This window comes from Toxotes jaculatrix, chromosome 7 (genome assembly GCF_017976425.1).
Source record: "Toxotes jaculatrix isolate fToxJac2 chromosome 7, fToxJac2.pri, whole genome shotgun sequence".
Lineage (NCBI taxonomy): Eukaryota > Metazoa > Chordata > Actinopteri > Toxotidae > Toxotes > Toxotes jaculatrix.
The window spans coordinates 1,811,318-1,830,821 of record NC_054400.1 but is presented as its reverse complement, the minus strand read 5'-3'; the positions used below and the strand labels follow the sequence as shown (position 1 = coordinate 1,830,821).

General features: G+C 42.3%; 2 protein-coding genes and 2 long non-coding RNA genes across 7 annotated transcripts; 3 read left to right on the top strand and 1 right to left on the bottom strand.

Annotated features, from left to right (window-relative positions):
• The first annotated feature begins 155 nt into the window (after positions 1 to 155).
• Positions 156 to 4,870, top strand: LOC121184364 (palmitoyltransferase ZDHHC12-B-like). Of its 2 annotated transcripts, none has more exons than XM_041041995.1 (5): positions 156 to 710; positions 1,436 to 1,569; positions 2,385 to 2,474; positions 3,068 to 3,231; positions 3,742 to 4,870. In XM_041041995.1, the coding sequence occupies exons 1-5, from the start codon at positions 614 to 616 to the stop codon at positions 4,055 to 4,057; spliced, it is 801 nt and encodes a 266-aa protein (XP_040897929.1). In that variant the 5' UTR covers positions 156 to 613; the 3' UTR covers positions 4,058 to 4,870. The 2 variants fall into 2 exon arrangements, with proteins under 2 accessions (XP_040897929.1, XP_040897928.1); XM_041041994.1 differs by having other exon boundaries at positions 3,065 to 3,231.
• A 1,651-nt stretch (positions 4,871 to 6,521) lies between these two features.
• LOC121184367 lies at positions 6,522 to 10,029 on the top strand. Of its 2 annotated transcripts, XR_005894290.1 has the most exons (8): positions 6,522 to 6,851; positions 6,965 to 7,087; positions 7,218 to 7,404; positions 8,013 to 8,236; positions 8,705 to 8,826; positions 8,983 to 9,159; positions 9,247 to 9,446; positions 9,932 to 10,029. It is a non-coding gene; the product is annotated as an uncharacterized LOC121184367 (long non-coding RNA). The 2 variants fall into 2 exon arrangements; XR_005894289.1 differs by having other exon boundaries at positions 6,522 to 7,087.
• On the bottom strand, positions 7,754 to 19,272 carry LOC121184363 (serine/threonine-protein kinase N2-like). Its single transcript, XM_041041993.1, has 19 exons — positions 19,119 to 19,272; positions 16,986 to 17,137; positions 16,346 to 16,559; positions 15,447 to 15,575; positions 14,559 to 14,665; positions 12,276 to 12,419; positions 12,039 to 12,114; positions 11,738 to 11,930; positions 11,321 to 11,456; positions 11,020 to 11,072; positions 10,722 to 10,779; positions 10,534 to 10,625; positions 9,976 to 10,152; positions 9,739 to 9,801; positions 9,582 to 9,658; positions 9,268 to 9,410; positions 9,026 to 9,133; positions 8,658 to 8,738; positions 7,754 to 8,224 (listed from the first exon to the last, which is right to left on the bottom strand). The coding sequence occupies exons 1-19, from the start codon at positions 19,270 to 19,272 to the stop codon at positions 8,021 to 8,023; spliced, it is 2,361 nt and encodes a 786-aa protein (XP_040897927.1). The 3' UTR covers positions 7,754 to 8,020.
• LOC121184368 lies at positions 10,968 to 13,733 on the top strand. 2 transcript variants are annotated; one of them, XR_005894292.1, is made up of 3 exons: positions 10,968 to 11,479; positions 11,746 to 12,486; positions 12,853 to 13,733. It is a non-coding gene; the product is annotated as an uncharacterized LOC121184368 (long non-coding RNA). The 2 variants fall into 2 exon arrangements; XR_005894291.1 differs by lacking the exon at positions 10,968 to 11,479 and having other exon boundaries at positions 11,836 to 11,952; positions 12,051 to 12,486.
• Positions 19,273 to 19,504: the final 232 nt, after the last annotated feature.

Here is a 19,504-nt window from a genome sequence, read left to right as displayed (position 1 = left end):
TAATACTTAAGATTTAAATGTTTTACTTAAAACAAGTGAAACATTAATTTTCTGGAGAGTCAGAGCAGTTACAGCTCTTCCAAGAAGCTTCCGGAAGTTTTTAGAAACTGGTTCTGTGCAGCGATAAAGTTAGGTCACTGCAGAGTTCAGAGGAAATGACAAAATGGCTAAGTTATAAGTCAGTTACAGTTCAGTGAAGATATTTCAATTAATATTTCAGCGAACTGCCTAAATACCGTGTTTACGCAGTTCGCTGATCTGGGATCAGTCAGAAACAGGAGTTAACGCAGGATCTCAACATTTTAACTCGTTTGACTTTTTCGCGCAGGTTTTCAGTTCGCACAGTTTGTCCCACGCTGCCTCCCGTATCAATACAAAGAGGGAGCCACCGCAGGAGCGACCGAGTAAAACCAGAGAAAAACACCTGAAATGCGCTTTTACTACTCTAACTAGTCGCGCAATTACTTTCTAAAACCCTCATGTATCTCCTAAAATAGTCAAAAGTTTGTTTTATAGTCGAAACCACTCTCGCTATGTTGTTAAAACACCGCTAACGAACAGTTAGCAGCGGTGCTAATGAAAGATATCGTTAATATTAGTAACGTTAGTAAAAATGGTGCAGAGCATGTTTCGGACCGGATTTCTAGTTCGGGCCACACACACCCTGCTAACCTGGGTCATAACCCTCATACTGTTCCTGCACGACACCGGTAAGTTCATTCAAACTGGTCCAACTTTTTACCTGTTAGTGCCGGGGAGGGAGGGCGGCTCACCTGGGCCCAGAGGTGGGAACTAACTTAATACAGATATAATCACGAGGTACATGTGTGTCACTTGAATGCTTATGTTTTATACTGCTGCATTTCAGAGGGAAATTTATTTACTGTTTACTACACACATTAAATGTTCACATAAAAACAGACATGATAATCAATGCTTCCCAAACTTTTAAGCTTGTGGCTCCTCACAAAAAGCAGACGGAGCCCTGTTTTCATTTCAGATGTACTCAGATGTTTTCTTTTAAATAATCGTTCAAAGCTCCAAGAGGCTGAGAACTGGCTCAAAATAGATTATTCCAGCTGATAAGTGAACTATACCACACTTTCACCTGGTTAAATAAAGGACGTGAGTTAGTATTGTGCTTCCGTAAAGGTGGGGGACTCAGAAGAGACAGAAATAAAAATAAAGGATTGTCTAAGCTGTAGCAGCAGAGGCCCAGATACCCCAACTTTTAATATGTGGTATGTTTTAAGCTCCAAAACACTGGATCCTACATTTTCCATAATGGAATAGCACCTTTCATTTGATGCTATCAGTATTATTTTTTCAGACTTGTGCAGCACCTACCTGGACTGTATCATATCACCCAGCCGTGGGTTAGATCTACAGTTGAAACGTATTTGGATTGAAAAGCTGAGCTCTGTTGTGTGTGTAGATTTGCGGAAGTGTGAGGAGCGAGGAGAGCTGCTGCTGCCGCTTGTGTTCTTCCTCCTGGTCGCGCTCTCTGTGCTGTTATACTTTGCAGTTTCTTTAATGGACCCTGGCTTCGTTCTTACTGACACTGTCAAGGTAAGATGCACTAACAAAGCCCACGTTGCTGAAACCAAGCAGACGCAGGTGGAATGAAAAATGTTTATTTTGTTGTTTATTTACTGAGTACATTTAATCAGTTAATCAGCAGGTTGATTGATATCGATAATGAGAATAATTGTTAGTTGCAGCCCTGCAGCGCTCGCTTCTCAGCAGCTCCCTCTCAGGCCTCGAATTCTGGAGCTTTCCCCAACAGAAAAAAAATCTGTTTGTACTTTCAGCTACACGACTATGCAATAATAAGGCCACTAATGCAATACTAATGCAACTTCAACAAAAATACCAGACAGGAAATTCTGTCTGGTGCTCTGAAACTTCCCGACGCCTTATCACAGGGTTCAAGTCTGTGGAAGTCGATTTTCTCAGAGATTGATGGGAAACAGCAGCTGCCAAGAGGGAATGAATTAATCAGGAAGCCTATACTGTGTCGTAGAGGAGGGTCAGCTGTGATGTAAGGTGTGTTTGATTGATAAATGGACTGAAACAGTCGATGTAATGATGTGTAACGTCTATAATAATCCTTCATTGTCTCAAGAAGGATTATTTTATAATAACTAAGCGAGAGATTTTCTAACCAAACATCTGTCACTTCCTTTTCCTTCAGAGGAAGGATCAGAAGATTCAGGGACGTGCTTTGATTTCTTTTCTGTATAAATCCCCAAGTTGAAGCAATCTGTAGAATGACTGTCTCTCTGTGGTGTACAGTCCTCTAAGTAAAGGTCGCAGTGCACACACACAGTGTGTGTGCGTATCTGTGTGTGCATGTGTGACCCACATCAGCCTGTGTTGCGCAGGGCGTCCAGGGTTCAAATGAAGAAATGGAGTCGATGATTCCTCAGGCTTCGACCCCTCGACTGCGGCGCTGCGGATACTGCCTGCTGCAGGTAACCAGCTGAGCTCACGCTGTGTGTGGGTGTGTTCATCAGTGTCTTGTCATGAACACACTCGCTGTCTCAGGAAGTGTGTACAGTCACATATTTGTATCAGTTAATACTCGGAAGCAGATTTTCTCTCGTTGTGTTTGAATTTATGTTTCAAACAACGTTGAAACGAGTTTTTATTATTTTCTCGTAGCAGTGATTTAAAACAGTGATGCAGCTTTGGCCATTACACAATCAGACCACATGTTCACTGTGATGGAACATCTTATCTCCAGGTTGTGAGGTGATTCAGATCAGTGCAATCAGTCGTGTTTTAACTGGCTGTAAAAAATACATAATAGGTTATTGTCTCTCCATGAGTCATTTAAATGTAGGTTTTTATTATCAGATAGTTTTTAGGTCAAAGATGTTTGATTATTAGTGATAAATTGATAATTTTTGCTGCGGTTTGTGAGTGAGAGTAGAAATGAAGGATTTTTACTTTTATATTTAACTTAAGTCCAAAATTGAACTTGTAGCAGTTTGATAAATACGGGTCAGGAACTGATGAGAAGGTAAAATTTTTCCCGCCTCTCTCTTTCTTTGTCATGCAGCAGCCAATGAGAGCGAAGCATTGTCAGACGTGTAAACACTGCGTCCGCCGCTTCGACCACCACTGTCCGTGGATCGAGAACTGTGTGGGAGAGAGGAACCACCGCTGGTTCGTCGTCTACCTGCTGGTGCAGCTGCTGGCTCTGCTGTGGGCCCTGCACATCGCTCTGTACGTCCACCGAACGCTGCTGCGCCCGTGGTCTCTCACATAAACGTCCTGATGTAGCCTCAGTCTGAGGGAACAGTTATGACCTTTTGACATTATCTCTACGACATTTGGTCAAATTAGGTAACATCTGAGATTTTGAGAACACCAATAAAACAGATCGCTCTCTGTTTACATTTGACAAACAGGGGCTTTAATGTGTTGCTCAAGTTCACTTACAAAGTTCAAGTGTTTCTCATGGTAGGGATCGATTCTGCAGCCTGGGAGCTGAAGGCTAACGATGAAGCCTGCAGTAAACTGAAGGTTTAGTTGTTCACACATCTCTCAGCTCACTGGATTAAATTTCAATCAGAGACATATGAGAGGCGTTAAGACAAGAGACTGAGGTCACAACAAGGAGTTGCAAGATGGATTTGAAGGGTCTCGAGATGATTAACAGAAAAGAGAAAACATATTTCTGTCAAAGTTACTCTAATTCTTTCATAACTTAACGTCAGTGTGTAAATCTTTCAGGTCTGGCGTTTCACCCAGAGTCACGTGGGAGCTGTGGTTCAGAGTGAACGGGTTCCTGCTGGCGGCCCTGGGCGTTGTCGGGGTTTTCTCCGTGGTGGTGGTGCTGCTGCTGGGCTGCCACCTCTACCTGGTCTCCATCAACTGCACCACCTGGGAGTTCATGTCGCGGCACAGGATCTCGTACCTGAAGACCTGCGGAGACGAGGAGAACCCGTTCGACCGCGGAGTCTTCTGCAACCTGTGGGATTTCTTCTGCATCTGCAGGACGGTGGTGTGGGAGCAGGTCTACCACAGAAACAGCCCAAATCCAGTCTAACCTCAGGGAGACTGCTGCCACACGAACTCCAGGCTCCTTTTGACTTTTGTTTTTAACTTTAACGGATAAATTGTTTGCAGGGGAACAACTTTGGTACTAATCTGTATTCAGGACAACCACAGATGAAAGTACTGGAGACATGGTGATGGTTGGTCACTTTGGTCCAGAAATATCTCCACGGGTACCAGAGGGGTCGGCACAGAATTTTACACTGACGTTCATGGTCCTCAGAGGGTGAGTCTCGATGACTTTGGGGACTTTTCCTGAAGAGCCACCATCTTACAGACAAAAAAAATGTGGTTTCACAAATGGCTTTTATCTCGTGTATAATTCTTAAATATTTATTTTAAATCTCTGGATTTTTTTTTTTTCCACCACATTCGTACTGACTACAGACCCTTTTCTGACTCCAGTGCGTCTCCAGTATCACTGGACTCAGAGCAACTGTGGCAACACGACTGACCACTGATATTATGTGGTGATCGTTAAGGCCACAAACACAGAAATCTGCACTTTCAGGTTGTTTTGTTTAAAGAAGAAAACTCTTTAAGTCTCCTAATTTAACATTTATAAGCAGAACAGGAATAAGTGGGCCCCACACTTTAACACTGAGGGCCTTTACTGTGTGCAGTGCGCTGTGTCACTGTGTACGTGCTGCAGTTCATGTCTCGTGCCACTGGTCTGATGTGCTCTAACACTGAAGTGATTATTTAACTGTGACAGAGCCAAATATTTTACACTGTTTTTTTTACTGTGTTCGTTCTGTTTGTATTTATTGACAACAAGAGTACATTAAAACACTGATGACATATGCATGTTGTTATAGAGTACATCTGTACACATTGATGTTCCTGGTCAGGACGCTTCACATACATAAATACATAAATACAGTACTGACACGTAACATGTAATATTCAGCAGCATGAACTTAAAGTGCTACAACAGCTAAATCAACGCCGCTTGTTTGTCCTGTTACATTTGACTAATTTAGCTGACTGTCTTATGCAGAGCAGGTGGAGGGTTCGGTGTCTTCCTCAGGGACACGTCAGCAGGACACATGGACAGCATGGATCAGCACACTGGTCTTCAGGAGACTGAAACTGCTTTCAGATGCTGAGCACCACACACCTCCCCCGCAGTTACCCCGCAACCACTGATACTCACCCCCCCAGATCATTTCTGGAAACCTTCCTCAAGGTTTCTTCAAAATGATCTGGTGTTTATATATAAATTAAATTTCCGAGAGAGAGAGAGACCTCTGCAGAAAGAATGATTCAGCAGGTTGGTGAAGAATCGTTCATAACCTGACGTCAGTATCCATCAGAGCTTAAAAAACTCTGGCAGATACTAATGATGATTTTTGGATTTTTTTGGTGAACAGAACAGAATCAGGGAGTGTATCGTCCAGCTTTGTCCCTGCCACTCCTCCTCCTCTTCCTCCTCCTCCTCTTCCTCCTCTTTGTTTATTGCACTGACATCATTAGCTCAGTATCACAGAATATGATTTGCTAAATTCAAAATACAGATATTTTCTTACTATTATGGCTATATTAGATTTTCTATGGCTTCCTTTATACTGCTAGCGATTACAGGATTTCTAGTGCACAACTTCACCACGGTGCCATGCACTTCTACTGCTGTAACAGAAAACAGTTTGTCCGCAGGAGACTGATATGTGAATGCGTCTTTGCTACGAGGGAATGATTTGACAAATACGTGAAACATTTCCATGTTGGATTTAACTTTTTTTTTTTTTTTTTTTTAGAAAAGACTTGTAACCAGAAACCGGGTTAGCTTGTTTCATTTGTTTGGTCAAGGCAGTGGGCGAAGCCTGTCACAGTGATGCATAGAAACGGCAGCACATACTGTCTCTGAAGGATAAATACTGTAAATCAACATAATAAGCAAAGGCCACAGAGCAAGCTGCATCTGTCTCCGACACACAGGACGCTTCAGGAGGCTAAACGTCACCATCATGCTGCTTTTTAACTGATCAGAAATAATTTAGACCAGAAACGATCAGTCGATTAATTGTCGATAGAAAGTTTTTTTTTTTTTAAACCTTCCAGCCTTTAAAATGAGAAGATTTCCTGCTTCTCTTTGTAAACATAAAAATTAGAGGATTTGTTTTTTCAGTCAAACAAAACAAAACGTCTGAAGATGTTCTGCTTTTTTATGTTTCGTGGACTAAATGAAAATAAAAACAGGTGAGATAATGATTTGGATGAGTCTATCAGAGGCATTGATTTAATTCAGTCATTTTCAGGACACTGGTTTGATCAGGGAAATTTTCCATCCAGTATCTTTCAGCCAGTGTTGTTGTTGCTGTGGCAGTTTGATGTTCCTCTTCGTGCCACTGTGGTTTTCCTATGTGATCATCTGTCGACATGATTCGTGAGACATTTCCTCTTAACACATTACATAATTATGCCGTTTGTGACTGATGCACCTGATGTAACTGAGCCAGCCGACACCGGTTCACAGCAGAGACTGAGCATGAGTCAGCATTATGTGTTAACCTTCAGAGGAGCACGGCAGTCATCACCCAGTCTGTCCTCTGCACTTCCATCACTGGAACTCTCTGGAATTTTAAGATTGTTTGTACTGCTTTGTAAACCCCCTGAACTTAACTGGCACATCGCAAATTATCCGGAACTGCAGAACTGAAATTAAAGATGTGGAAGGAAGAGGTGATAACGTTAGAAACTCCTCAAGCATCCTGTGTCTGCCTCTGTCGCCTGTGCAACATCTCACCTGAACAAATCTCATAAATAAGCTCTAACAGCAGGAGCAGGTGAGTTTTACTGCTGCAGGTTGACAGAGCGAAGGAACAGTCAGAGCAAAGTTGGACTCTCCACAGAGAATATAAAGGGCTGCAGTCACTTTCTTTGCTCTGTTGAAAAACAGAAAAGCTGCTGCCTGGATGTTTGATCGACGATCGGCTGTCGAAATGACAACAGTCAGCGGAATCAGCCATGGGATCGACCGTAGCGTCCTGACTCAAGAGCAGGGAGGGAAACTCTGTGGCAGGTCAGTGAGGTTTTTACTGCTGTGGAGGACAAAGTGATCATAGACTGAAAGGACGTTGACTGATAATAGCTAATTATCTAATGATTGGTTTGACGTTTTCTGAAATATGCTTATTCTTTTTCTTGCGAAGTTAAATGCAGGAAGCAGGATGTGAGTGCACCCGGCCGTGATGCGGTCGAGCAGAGACAGCGAGGCCCTGTGAAACCACAGCCTGTCAGCCCGACGTCGGAGCGGCATGAATCTTCTCATCGAATTCTCGGCAAGAAAACGAACAGAGAGCTGAAGTGAAAGTGGAACTTCCAGGTTCTGTTCCACAAGTAAGAAAACCTCATTCAGAACCTCACTGATCACTGTGACAACTCTAATAACTAAAAACATGCTGGAGGCTTGGAACAGAGCCTTTCCCAACAGCACGTCACACAGTTTGCTTCACATGTTAATATAAGGATAAATTTAGTCTGTCAACGTTGTGACACCTGATGGTCGTTTCCAAAGTGAGGCCTTTAGAAAGGGCTCAGACCGACAGCTGTAAAAAGTGTTAGAGTGAAAATGATGCAAAGCAGCAAAATGCTCACGTCTGTGGCTGTGATGTCACTGATGGATCTTATGCCAATTGATTGATTAATCAGCTAACACAGGACCAGACCAAAGACCAAAGCTGTAAAAAGTCCTATCAATGTTCCTGGAAATGCAACTGTTCACTCGCTGATTATTGTCCCTTTAATGTTTGTATCCAAAACATAAAATAAAGATAAATAAAGTGGATAGACACTATATTTATATGCCAATGGGGGGGGGGGCTGATTATACATAAACGAAGACAGATGGTTACCTGCTAAGGTGGACAAAGAAGTGGACAAACTTCCCAGCCACCACAAAACCAGTGTGTTTGTCTGGTGGTGATTTCCCTCCCTGGTCTTTTCAGCTTGTCTTTCATCCGTGTAAAGCGCAGAAGTCGAAGTCTGCGAAGGCTTCCTGCTGCTCCGCAGAGAGGCTGAAGGGTTTGCAGGGCGGGGACAGGATTGGCTGGAGCCGCGTGAACTCGCTGTCGAAGTTGCTGACATCCACGGACTCTCTGACTGACGGCAGGAACGGAGGTTTTACTTTCTTGGCCAGCAGGGCCTCCCAGTCGATGGTCTGCAGGACAAGGTTTGACGTAGTGGACAAACAAATTTTGAAATTTCATCTTTTTCATCTTGTTCACACTGAATTTTCAGCTGTTTTCAGGTGTTTCTGTGCTTTTTTCCATTTTCACAGTTTGAGTCTCTGTAAAATCCAACTTAAAAACTCTCTATCAGTAAATTGTAGCCACAAATGAATCATTAAAACTACAATATTCAAAAACAGCATGCAACCAATAATCCAGAGGAATGACCCAAAGTCTTTATCACAGCTGTGATGTGTTTTGGTTGAGTCGCTGCCTAATCAATACAAATCAATGCCTCATTGAGCTGAATCAGAAGTGATGGATAAGCACTTTAACATTTTAAACTTCAAAGAGGTTTAAGAGTTAAACATTCATTTAAAGAGTACAGAGCGTTAAAGAAGAAAGTGATGGGCAGTGATTTACCTCAAAGAATTTCTCTCCTTTGACCTCGTTTGCGTCCCTCTCTCCAGCTCCGAGCCTCTTCACCGGATTCTTCTTCAGCAGCTGCAGACACATGGTCACAGTCTGTTTCTGTGGCTTGTTCAGAGAACAGCCTGAACTCAACTGAGCTTACAATCATTTTCTCCAACTGGTAAAACTACGCTTTGATTCCCCCCACGTAGCATTTACAAACACTATTAAAAACATGTAACTATAATATTGTTAAAAGCATATGTAAGTGTTTATTTCTGTATTTGATAAAATACCCTCATATAAATGCCCAGACATCTACTGCTTATAAATGTAGCATTCAGAGCTCAGAGCAGCAGGCGAGGGTCAGAGGCTTTTACCTTCTGGATGATGGAGACGGCATCAGGAGGAAGAGAAGTAGGATACTGCACATCGTCATTGACGATGCTGTCAAACACCTCCTCCTCATCCTCACCAGGGAACGGAGACTAGCAGGAGGACAGAAAGACGCAGAGTTAGTGATTTAAGTCTGGGATATTTGGGATTTGGCATTTTGCTTTGATACCTGACGCGTTTGAAAAACTCTAACTGTCACACACAGAACTGATTCCATGATAACAACCTCTCCCACGAGCATCTCGTAGATGAGGACGCCCATCCCCCACCAGTCCACTGCCCGGGTGTAGTTGTCGTCTGTCAGGACCTCAGGGGCCAGAAACTCGGGAGTCCCACAGAAAGTCGAGGTCCGATCTCCGTGACCCATCCCTGCCGGAATACAACGGAAACGACCCAAGAAGAGATGTGAGTGAGATGATGGCTGATCACTTTCACATATTTTAGTTTGGAGTCAATCACATAAAAACTCAACAGGTAGGAGAAAGCAGAGGAGTCAGCTGATGTACAGACTGTTTGCTAAATCAAATCAAATCAAATCACCTTCTTTACAAAGTCCAAAGTCTGTGATTTTCACAAATCCATCTGCATCCATTAACAGGTTGTCCAGCTTCAGATCTCTGCGTGAAACATAAAGGAAGAGTATTTATACTTCGTTTGCAGTAACATGACACGGTCACTCTGTCAGGTGCACACTCACCGATAGATGATTTTATTCAGATGCAGAAACTCTAAACCCAGCAGGACACACGCTGAATAAAACCTGTACACAAAAAATCAGATTATGGATTATTATGCTGAATATGATCCAGATCCTGCAGAGCCACTTAAATACCTGTAGAAAGAAGAAAACAAACACGAAAAATCTTTTCTGTAATCTCCTTTGGACACAGAGGAAGACCACAGGCTCCACAGGATCACAGGAGGACATACAGACCTGGTCTGGGCCTCAGTGAAGACGTCGTTGTGGATGTGGATCATGAGGTCGCCGCCTGGTAAATACTCCATGACGAAGCACACGTGGTCGCTGGTCTGGAAGCAGCCGTGGAGGTTTACGAGGAACGGATGTCTGGACGCGTTGATCATCTCAAAGATCCTCTTCTCACTCATAAGACTGCAGAATAACACGGGTTACTCAGTGTTTTTCATATTTCACAGATCCGTCCCAGTATTTAGAAAAGTACTTAGAACATAATTCAGTTCTCCTGTCCTTTAAAATGCCCAGTTGCTCCACGGACCTGGACCTACAGTTAAGAAGGACCCATCACAATTATACTGTACTATTAATATTACTGGAGCTAATTTCTAAGAAAGAAGAAAGACTGTCTTTGGGTGAAGTGCATAAAGACATGCGTGTTAGACCACCTGTTTAAACCCTGTTCAGCGATGGTCTTTCCTGTTGTCAGAGTCAGTCGCCCTGATTCAGCTGCAGATCTAGTATTTTTGTAATTTCGATAAACTGACCCTTTAAAGCTTCCCCTGTCCTCTCACACACCTGTCCACTTCATCACGAGTCACAATGTCTCTTTTCTTCAAGGCTTTGATGGCGTACATTTTTCCTGTCTTCTTAAACTCTGCCAGCAGGACCTGGACGGAAGACATTCACAACCAACCAGCTAAGGACAAGCACAGCAGGTGTGATCAAGCATGACGTGCTCAGGTGAAACGCTTTAAAACTGTTACCTTCCCAAAGTGTCCTCGGCCCAGGACTGAAACATATCTGAAATCTTCCATGTGCATCCTGGTGAGAAGATGGAAACACAAAATAAAGAACATGCTTCTTTCTCAGATCCTACAGTTTGTAGGACAGAGTCAGTGTGTACGTGTGTGTGTGTGTGTGTGTGTGTGTGTGTGTGTGTGTATGTGTGTGTGTGTGTGTGTGTGTGTGTGTGTGTGTGTGTGTGTGTATGTGTGTGTGTGTGTGTGTGTGTGTGTGTGTATGTGTGTATGTGTGTATGTGTGTGTGTGTGTGTGTGTGTACTTCAGAGCAGATACAGGCTGATCCTCACTTCCCTCTGTGTTGTTTATGGACGACTGCAAATCGAGACAAAAGTTTGGGACATTTTACTGTTTGGTTACTACAGTGATTCACAGTCACATCTGTTTTCCACCTGATCCACTACATTCGTTACTGCCATCGTCAAACAGTCACCTGAGCTGTTTTAATGAAGTTTTCAAAAGAGTTTTTTAAGTGAAAGAAAATAATAATAATAAAAAAGAAAATAGAAAATTCAAAATCTAATGAAACGTCCTTTATGGCAGGTTGATCAATAATCATGTACCAGTTTTTCTTGCAGCGCAGGCACAGACGATGTTGTGTGTTCTGTAGTGATGATGGTCGGCACGGTGTCTCCCTGGCTGAGGCTGGTGGGAGAGGGCTGATCCTCAGTGATGCTGAGTCTGATTACAGGAGCTTCGCTGCAGACGCACAAAGACCAGTGGTGAAAGAAGAATTCAGATTCTTGAATATTTATTTCCTCATTCTGCCACAAATGAAACTGTCTCAAAACTGTATTTGAGTAAAAAAATATTTGTTGTTCCATGGCACGATAGTGTGTTGGTCTGGGATGTTCAACTTAGCTGCTAGAGAGTAATGCTTTGTTATAAAATAAAACCCAAAAGCCAAACTATCATAATAACTGTTTAACACAGTTTAACACTACGTTAGGTCAAGATGTGATGCTCAGATTATTTCTGACCCTGGCAGTGGAGTGGTGATCTGAGGCTCCTTCTCAGTGGGACGTGGGGTGCTGTTGGCCACGAGGTCGGGGGTCGTGGAGACGGAGGAGCTAAAGGTGGAGAAGGAGCTGTAGCGAGGGAGGATGCTCATCATCAGGTGACCCCACGTGGCAAAATTCATGTTCATCTGGGCTGCTCTGAGGAAGTTCTTCCCTGGAAGGGAAAAAAAGAGAAGGTGAAGAATTTAAATACTGTATAATGTTTCAGTGCGCTTCAATCAACAGGTGAAACCTGCTGATCCTGCTGGTTGTTCATCTGTACCTCTTTCTTTAGTGAAAATACAGCGCTGGCGTCTCAGTTTCGGCTGCCGCTCAACAACAGCATCAATGAATCGAAGCTGGAAAAAACAGAAAAGGAGTTTTGTTTTTTTTTCTTTATGTACATTCGCTTGTGTGTAAACTTTAAGTTAAAAGTTTAAAAGTTATTTCTCATTCCAAACACCTGAGCAGACCTTAGAGGGCCTTTGTTGCCACACACCGGGCAGGTCACTGAGCGTACCTTGGCGTAGAGGAGGCCCTGTGGCTCCAGACTTAGCCCCTGGTTGTGGTTTGGGTTTTCCATCATCTCCTCCAGTCGTAAGAACTTGACTGCACACATCGCCCTCCGGTCCCGTCCGAAGACACCGACCTCCAGCTCTCGAGACTATTGAAGGGTCGACAGCAGACGGCACAATCACGCCATCAGTGACCACAAGCAGCAATGGACAAACGTGAGAATATGGACCTGAAATGTGACTGAACCTATGGTGATTTTGCAATATTCCAACAAACAACAATCCATAACAATTCAATAAATGCAGCTCATTTCTTAGAGTGAGACATATCTTGCATCTTTTATGCAGAAGATCTCAGGATTGCTTATATTCAACACAAAACTTAATATAAATAAGTAAATAACCTCTCAATTTTTTTGCTCCACTCAGGTGGAATCCACCTCAGCAGAATCTGAAACTAAATCCTTCGACTGATTTTAAAGCTTGAGCTGAGCTGTGACTGAGTGAAATCCCGTACCAGCACCTTCTTCTCTCTCTGTAACCTTCCCGTACATTTGCTGTGGTTTGTATGTTTATCTGCAGGTCTGAGGGAGACACCTGCTGGCCTCACGCAGAACTACAAAAATACTACACCAGTGCAGTACATCCACAGAGGCTACAACACATCACTGGGTGGAACAACACGCTGAACAACAGCTCCCTCTGCTGTCCACTGCTGCAGCCATGAAACCACGGTGTGGGAGACAGGCCTCGTCTTTGAACATAACTCTTCATAGGTCGAGTGTGTGCGTGTTTCCAGTGGACTCTGTGCTGCACGGTGACCTTGTATAGTCTGTCATGTCCTGTGGTTGCTGTACTATGTGTGTCAGCCTGAAAGCTGCTGATGCTGTTTGTATCTGCACCCATGTCACAGAGGTGGAGTCCTGTACATTCATCATACAAGGAGACTTTGATCGTGTTTTCTTTTACCTGTCAGAAGCGGGAAGAGGACAGCTTTTCGATGGCGTGTCGTCTCTGTAATTCAGCTTATTTCAGGGTGAAACAGGATGTTCGGGGACGGAGGTAAATACACAGGAAGGACTGCTCGAACGTGGGCAGTGTGGATCAGAATGCACATGAAAAATGACTCACAAATACTGGAAGCTGGCCTGCAGCAAAGCGGGTTTAATGATGGGAAATTTGTGGTGGAGCTATTGTTTTTTAAGCTTTGCCTAAGCTTTCTACATGACAAACTTGCCACTGTAATTGACATGAGCAAAACCTACTGACTGCAGTTATATGGCATTTGTTGTTCAGTGTGTGTCAGTCAGTTAGCCAACAATTAAAAGATCAAAGTTTCAAACAGTATCCCAGATCTTATTAGACATCTGGAGTAAATCCAGTTTTACATCTTGTGTTTCATTAATTGCTCCTCTCACTTGTATGTGATTGACTTGTAATTAAGAACTCTGTCTGTCACGTGAATACACTTACAGCTGGATTGGGAAAACCAGAGCTAACTGACTAACTGACCTGGATATCCAGGATTGCCAGGTAACCCAAGGAAAGGCAGACTAAGTGGTATTTTTAAAATATTTAAGGTTTCATTCTGGTTTTGAGAAACCAGGACACTGTGGCATGTAAACTCCTGATCCAGGTTTCTGATTATTGTGTGCACTATCAAACCTCCAGTTACAAAGTAGTTTGTCAATAACACCAAAATATGATGTGTAACTAAAATCAAAAGTCCAATTGCAAGCCGTTCAGGCGTATCAGATGCATCTCATGGTCTTCCCTGTGACACCTGAGCCATCACACCCACTGTCCGGGTGCTAAATCTGCCGCTGGCAGGAATCCCACCTGCAGGGACTGATGGCCAACAGTTTGCTTTTATTGATCAGCATCATTTTCCTTCCCTGCCAAACTCACTATATATGCCTTGTTGTTGCAGATCCTGATGGCTGAGCCTTGGAGAAGCCAGTGCCAAGCCCCTTTTACTCCGGTCTGCTTCGTGAAAAGGGTCATTTAGTGATTCAGTTAGTTCTGTCTGTGGCCAGTTTAGTTCGTGTTTTTCCTGCTCATTCTGACAGTCCATGTTCTTCTTTCTTGGTGTCAGAAATGATGTGTGTAAACATGCCTGCACTAAATCAGAAACCTAGACAGTGTTAGAATCTATGTGCTTAAAACCAGGGTTCATTACACCCTGTGAATGATCAAAACCAGGATAAGAGTCAGAGCAGAGATACTGGTGTTCATGTAAACACAATCACTGACCAACTGGCTGACTGCAGGTCTGTGACTGGACTCACCCGCTCCATCTGGATGCAGAAAGTCTGATCCCAGCTCAGTCTGCTGGCGGCTGCCCACCGCGTCCGGCCGACCAATCGTCCGTCCAGCCTGAGCACAGCACCGATCTCTGCCGTGAGACAGAACATATTACTGAGACTGTCCCAAAAACCAACAAGTTTGATCCTAACAACACTTTAATTACTTTATCAGTGCTCAGAGCAATATGCTAAGAAGAACACGAGCTAAATATAACATTACAGCCTGAAACTTTCATCTTAATGTTTGTTCCTGCTGAGCCAAAAAGGAAAACAGCAGTAAATGTTCCAAAACTGAAAATTTATAATCACTTTATGCTTGTTTATAATTTATCTTTCAGTTATCTCTCGTTCAGTTTTACTAAAATAGAAAGTAAAAGGTTGTGTCATTTGGCAATTGAGTTTTTGAGATGACATAGTCTCCTTCAAACTTCCCTGGCAGAGGATATAATATGATAAAATGCAATAAACACACTGACAGTAAAATTAGATTAACCTTTATATCAACCTTTATACAAGTATATTTCATCGTCTACAACACATTAATATCTGTAAGTAACAACTGTATGTCCATGTAAACAAAACAACAAAATAACTTCATACAGCTGAGAAGTCTTCACTCATCAATGAAGAACAAAAGATGCAGGCAATTAATAAGAATTAACTGAAAATGTAAAAATTACAACACCTTTTCTATTTCTATCTAGATATTCTTCATACATCATCACAATTACAGATGTGTAAAATGTTAGGATTATTGTTATGATTAGTGTTATGTGGATTATTGTTGAAATTGTTGATTCTGTTGCTCTTGAGTGATAAAAAACCAAAGCTACAAAACCCAAAACTAAATACTTCAAAATGTCCACTTACCAGAAGGTCCATCCGCCCTGTGAGCAGAGGGTGAACTGTCCTCAGTGGGACTCAGATAGTTTTCCTGCTCTGGGTCTGTCAGAGGTTTCAGTAAATCTTCACATCCAAGAAGCCTGATTTCAAGTTTACCTTAAAAAAAAACAGAAAAACTAAATTTTTTAATTTTACTTCACAACATAAGCATCTACCAAATTAAATGAAAGTTGGCATCAAATGTAAAAGTAACAGAGGAGCTGGACGTGATTTTGTGCACTGCTCTCACTGAACACTTCAACCCTTCCATATGTAGCCATGCATGTTTCTAGTGCCGAGTGAATCTTAGTTAAGGCAGCTGACCAAAGTGAATGCAGCATTTCAAAATAAAACCTTTCATTTGTCAGCATGAATAAATCTCTCTGATTCAGGCCTCTAATCAGCGCTGTCTGGAGCTGCACACTGAAGTTTCACATCCTCATTTTCTCCGTTTCGCTGTGGCACTAACAGCTGCGGAGCAGAAAATCACCCCGAGTGTTTGCACCGCCCTGAGACTCGCTCACATTATTTGCTGCCAGCAGAACAACTCCAGGATTTGTCTCCTCATTACATCATCAAAAGGCTTTTTTTGCCTTTTTTTTGCCTCGTGCAGGGAGAGACTGGCTTACTACTGAACACTCCAAAACCAACAGATTACATGTCCTGATTATCCACTGCCAGCGGTCAGCGTATGGTAAATCATGTTCAGACATTGGACGTCCATGATACCAGAGGATGAGGATGGCTGCATATTAGATTGAATATAAATAAAAAATATCAAAGCTGAACACGCTGAAATGTGAAATATATACTGCTGCATAGATAAAGACAAATGTTTCTATAATAAATGAATAATGAATTATTATTTAACCAGTCTGTGTTCATACCAGTTAAGGAGGCAGGTCTGATAGAGAAGATAGATGGGGATGTGGAGAGGGGACATCCAGGTCTAGAGTTCTGGGGAGACGGCGGTCCCTCTGAAGGGTCTGCCTCCCCTGCAGGCTGCTGTGGAGGCTCCTGGTTCTTTTCCATCAGGCATTTCTCAAGGGACAGCCGCAGAAGGTCCAGCTTCTGGGAGGACTCCTGCACCCGGGACTGAGCCTGACGGGAACACAAACATTGTGTTGTTATGTTTGGTCTTTTTAAACATAGTGCCGCTTGGTATTTTGGGATACGGTTTGTGTTGCCCCGTTTCAAACATAAACATGTTTTCCAAACTACGGACTTTAACAGAGACTGGAATTTTTGCTTTTGTGCTTTTATTAAATGTGAGATTTTATCTAATCTTTGGCACAGTGAACGTGCTGCTCGGACCAAAACTAAACAGGATCAAAAACCCAACATAAAACTTTATTTTCTTTGCATATTTTATGTTTTCAGTTAACCCTTAAAAGCCAGAAAATGAGTCAGATTTGAAATATGGAGTATGAGATCCAATCTAAAAATGTGTTTTGTTCCTCAAAACAGATTATCAGGGATTCATAACTTCTCAACTTCTAAGCAGACCCCTTTATTTTTGAGTCATACCTCAGCCAGTGCCTTCTGGTCCAGTGAGGAGATCCCTTCCAGCTGCTTCACCACATCTTTGGCCAGCACCAAAGCATCCGTCTCTCTCTGCATGTGGTGCTGCAACTCGGCCAAACGAGCATCCAAGGGACTGATGGCGACCGGAGAGATCCCTGTGAGAAAAGAGGGTACTTCAGCATGACGGAAATCATTTCAGATGAGTGATACATCCTCATAAATCTTCACTGAAACTCTTTTCATTCCTGCAATCAATATTTATAAAGCTCAAGTGAGCTCTTTTCTCTAAAATCACTCTGTGCTCCAGGCAAAGGTCTTAACATTACATTTTTTTATGTTTCTGGAATTTAGCTGACACTTATTTCAAATGTATAAAAGCTTTAAAAAGTGAAATTACAAAAAGAATCCTACTTTTTTCTCTTGCCACTGGGAGGTTTGGTAATACTGACTTATAAATGTATAGCTTTAAAATTTTAATCCATTTCATCATTGCTTTTCCAGAAAAGCTTGAATGAGTCCCTTAGAAACAGAAAAAAAAAAGGATTTTCCTGAAGGGGGACCATCATCAAACATAATTATCTGAAATGTAAACATGGTTATGTGGTTTCTGTATTTTGCACGTTTGAATGGAAAATAGGGGAAAGTCTAAATTGTGAAGCTAATTTCGAAATATTTTTTGCATTTCTTACACAGTGTGAAAATTCGTAGTCTTGCCGATCTTTTTTTTTCTGATTCTGATCTGATCTCTGCATCTCTGAAAACTGTGAGCAAAGCAGCAAGTGACACTGAGTGTAACATGGACTCTGCCCTAATTAATTAACATGCTTAACAATGCTTTTTTACATTTAGCTGACACTTGGATTCACAGTGAGTTCAACTTCCTGCCATAGATCACAACATTACAAGGAATCAATGAGAGGAAAGGAGGTCAAGGGTCAGGCACAGGAAACATGAGCAGAGGAAACAAGGTAAAGGTACTTGTCTCGTATTTCAAACTCTTACTTCAAAGTCAGGAATCTTTTTGTAAGTGTCTGTTAGAGAGTTTTCAAATGGCACATGTCCCCAGTTTAGAATTAAATGTCACAATTACTCTCTGTCCCTATTAATGCCGTCAGAGTGGTTTCACTTTCGGGATTATACAAATAACACCCACAAAGATGACAGTTGGCAGGAAGCACAGTTCAACCAATATGGGTTTTTGATACCAGCCCTGATATTTCTGAAGTGAAGTGAACTGAAATGTTCTCCTGTTACTTAGCATCGCTCAGCTTGACCTTTTGAACAAAACATTGTACTTGTTCACAGGAAATGCTTTTGAAACATCCTCTAGATTGTTATGGGGAACCTCGAACTTAACTAAAACTAAAATAATCCGTTTTTGTAGCTTGTTACAGCGCACCAACTTATAGATCTCAAACAAAAGGGATGCAAACACTACTGCCTTTAATTGAACTGAATCATTCATTAAAGCATAACATTTTCAAATCACATTTCTGGATTAATATCAGAAGGAAAGAAACGAGATAAAGATCAGCAATGTTTGCAAAAGAAACAGGCAAAAACAAACAGCAAATTATATATATTTTTTAAGAGAATCAAGTTTTTTCCTGGCACAGTAAAAATACAAATAAATAAATGACCATGTAGTATCATACATTTGGTATCTGCAGGGAGTCTTTGCGAGATGCAGAGGTTTTCACAGTTTTCACAGCTCAGTTTCCAGCCTGAAACCCATCAAATTTGTAATGACTGGTAGATTTGAGCTTTGAAGGTTAAAAGACCTTGTACTCTGGCCCAAGAATGGCATTTCATTTGTATTATTCCAATATGTTATCTATTATTGAGAGTTTGAGAGTTTATTGAGATAGCTTACTCCTCTGTGCTCACAAAATCTGACTGTAACCAACAACCTGTACACTGTGCCAAGGACGTGTTATGTTGTTGCTGTTGCTACTGGTGACAGACACACTTTGATAAGATAATTTCATGCCTCTTTCGAGATAATTTACATTCTAGAAGGAGCTCAGATGTTAGTAACATACCTAATTTTACACAGCGAAACAATATGTGTATAAAACAAATGTGCTTTTTCACCACCAGTGCATCATTCTGGGAGTCTTGGCCCAGGACTCTGACCTCTATTAGTGGAACCGTTATGGTTGCCACCATCACCGCCAATACTGCCGCCCCCACTGCTGCTGCCAGCCTGGGTGACTTTGATAATCTGCAGTCGGATCAGCTCGATCTTGGAGCGGCTATCCTGCAGCATCTGCTGAGCCGTGGACAACATCTGATCCTGGATAACGACATCACATTAAGAGACAACAAGCCCCACTTCATCACCACGCTTTTTCCCTGACAGTTCAGCTGGGACGGAGGCACATTCACAAACAACACACTGACTAAATACAGCCATAGTTTACCATAACAAGTGGCAGAACATGAGGAAATCACAGATGACAGTGCTGCACAGAGGAGAGGAGAAAAACACATGCTAAAGAAGACCTGGACTAAGTAAGAAC

Bases quoted from the DNA above. Each gene is read 5' to 3' on its own strand.
- LOC121184364 (XM_041041994.1), top strand. From the start codon at position 614: ATGGTGCAGAGCATGTTTCGGACCGGATTTCTAGTTCGGGCCACACAC. The intron at 711-1,435 runs GTAAGTTCATTC...TTGTGTGTGTAG, and splicing joins ACTGTTCCTGCACGACACCG to ATTTGCGGAAGTGTGAGGAG. The intron at 1,570-2,384 runs GTAAGATGCACT...TGTGTTGCGCAG, and splicing joins TTCTTACTGACACTGTCAAG to GGCGTCCAGGGTTCAAATGA.
- LOC121184363 (XM_041041993.1), bottom strand. From the start codon at position 19,272: ATGTTGTCCACGGCTCAGCAGATGCTGCAGGATAGCCGCTCCAAGATC. The intron at 16,560-16,985 runs GTATGACTCAAA...TGTTCCCGTCAG, and splicing joins ACCAGAAGGCACTGGCTGAG to GCTCAGTCCCGGGTGCAGGA. The intron at 11,457-11,737 runs GTCAGAAATAAT...GTGCGTCTGCAG, and splicing joins ATCACCACTCCACTGCCAGG to CGAAGCTCCTGTAATCAGAC.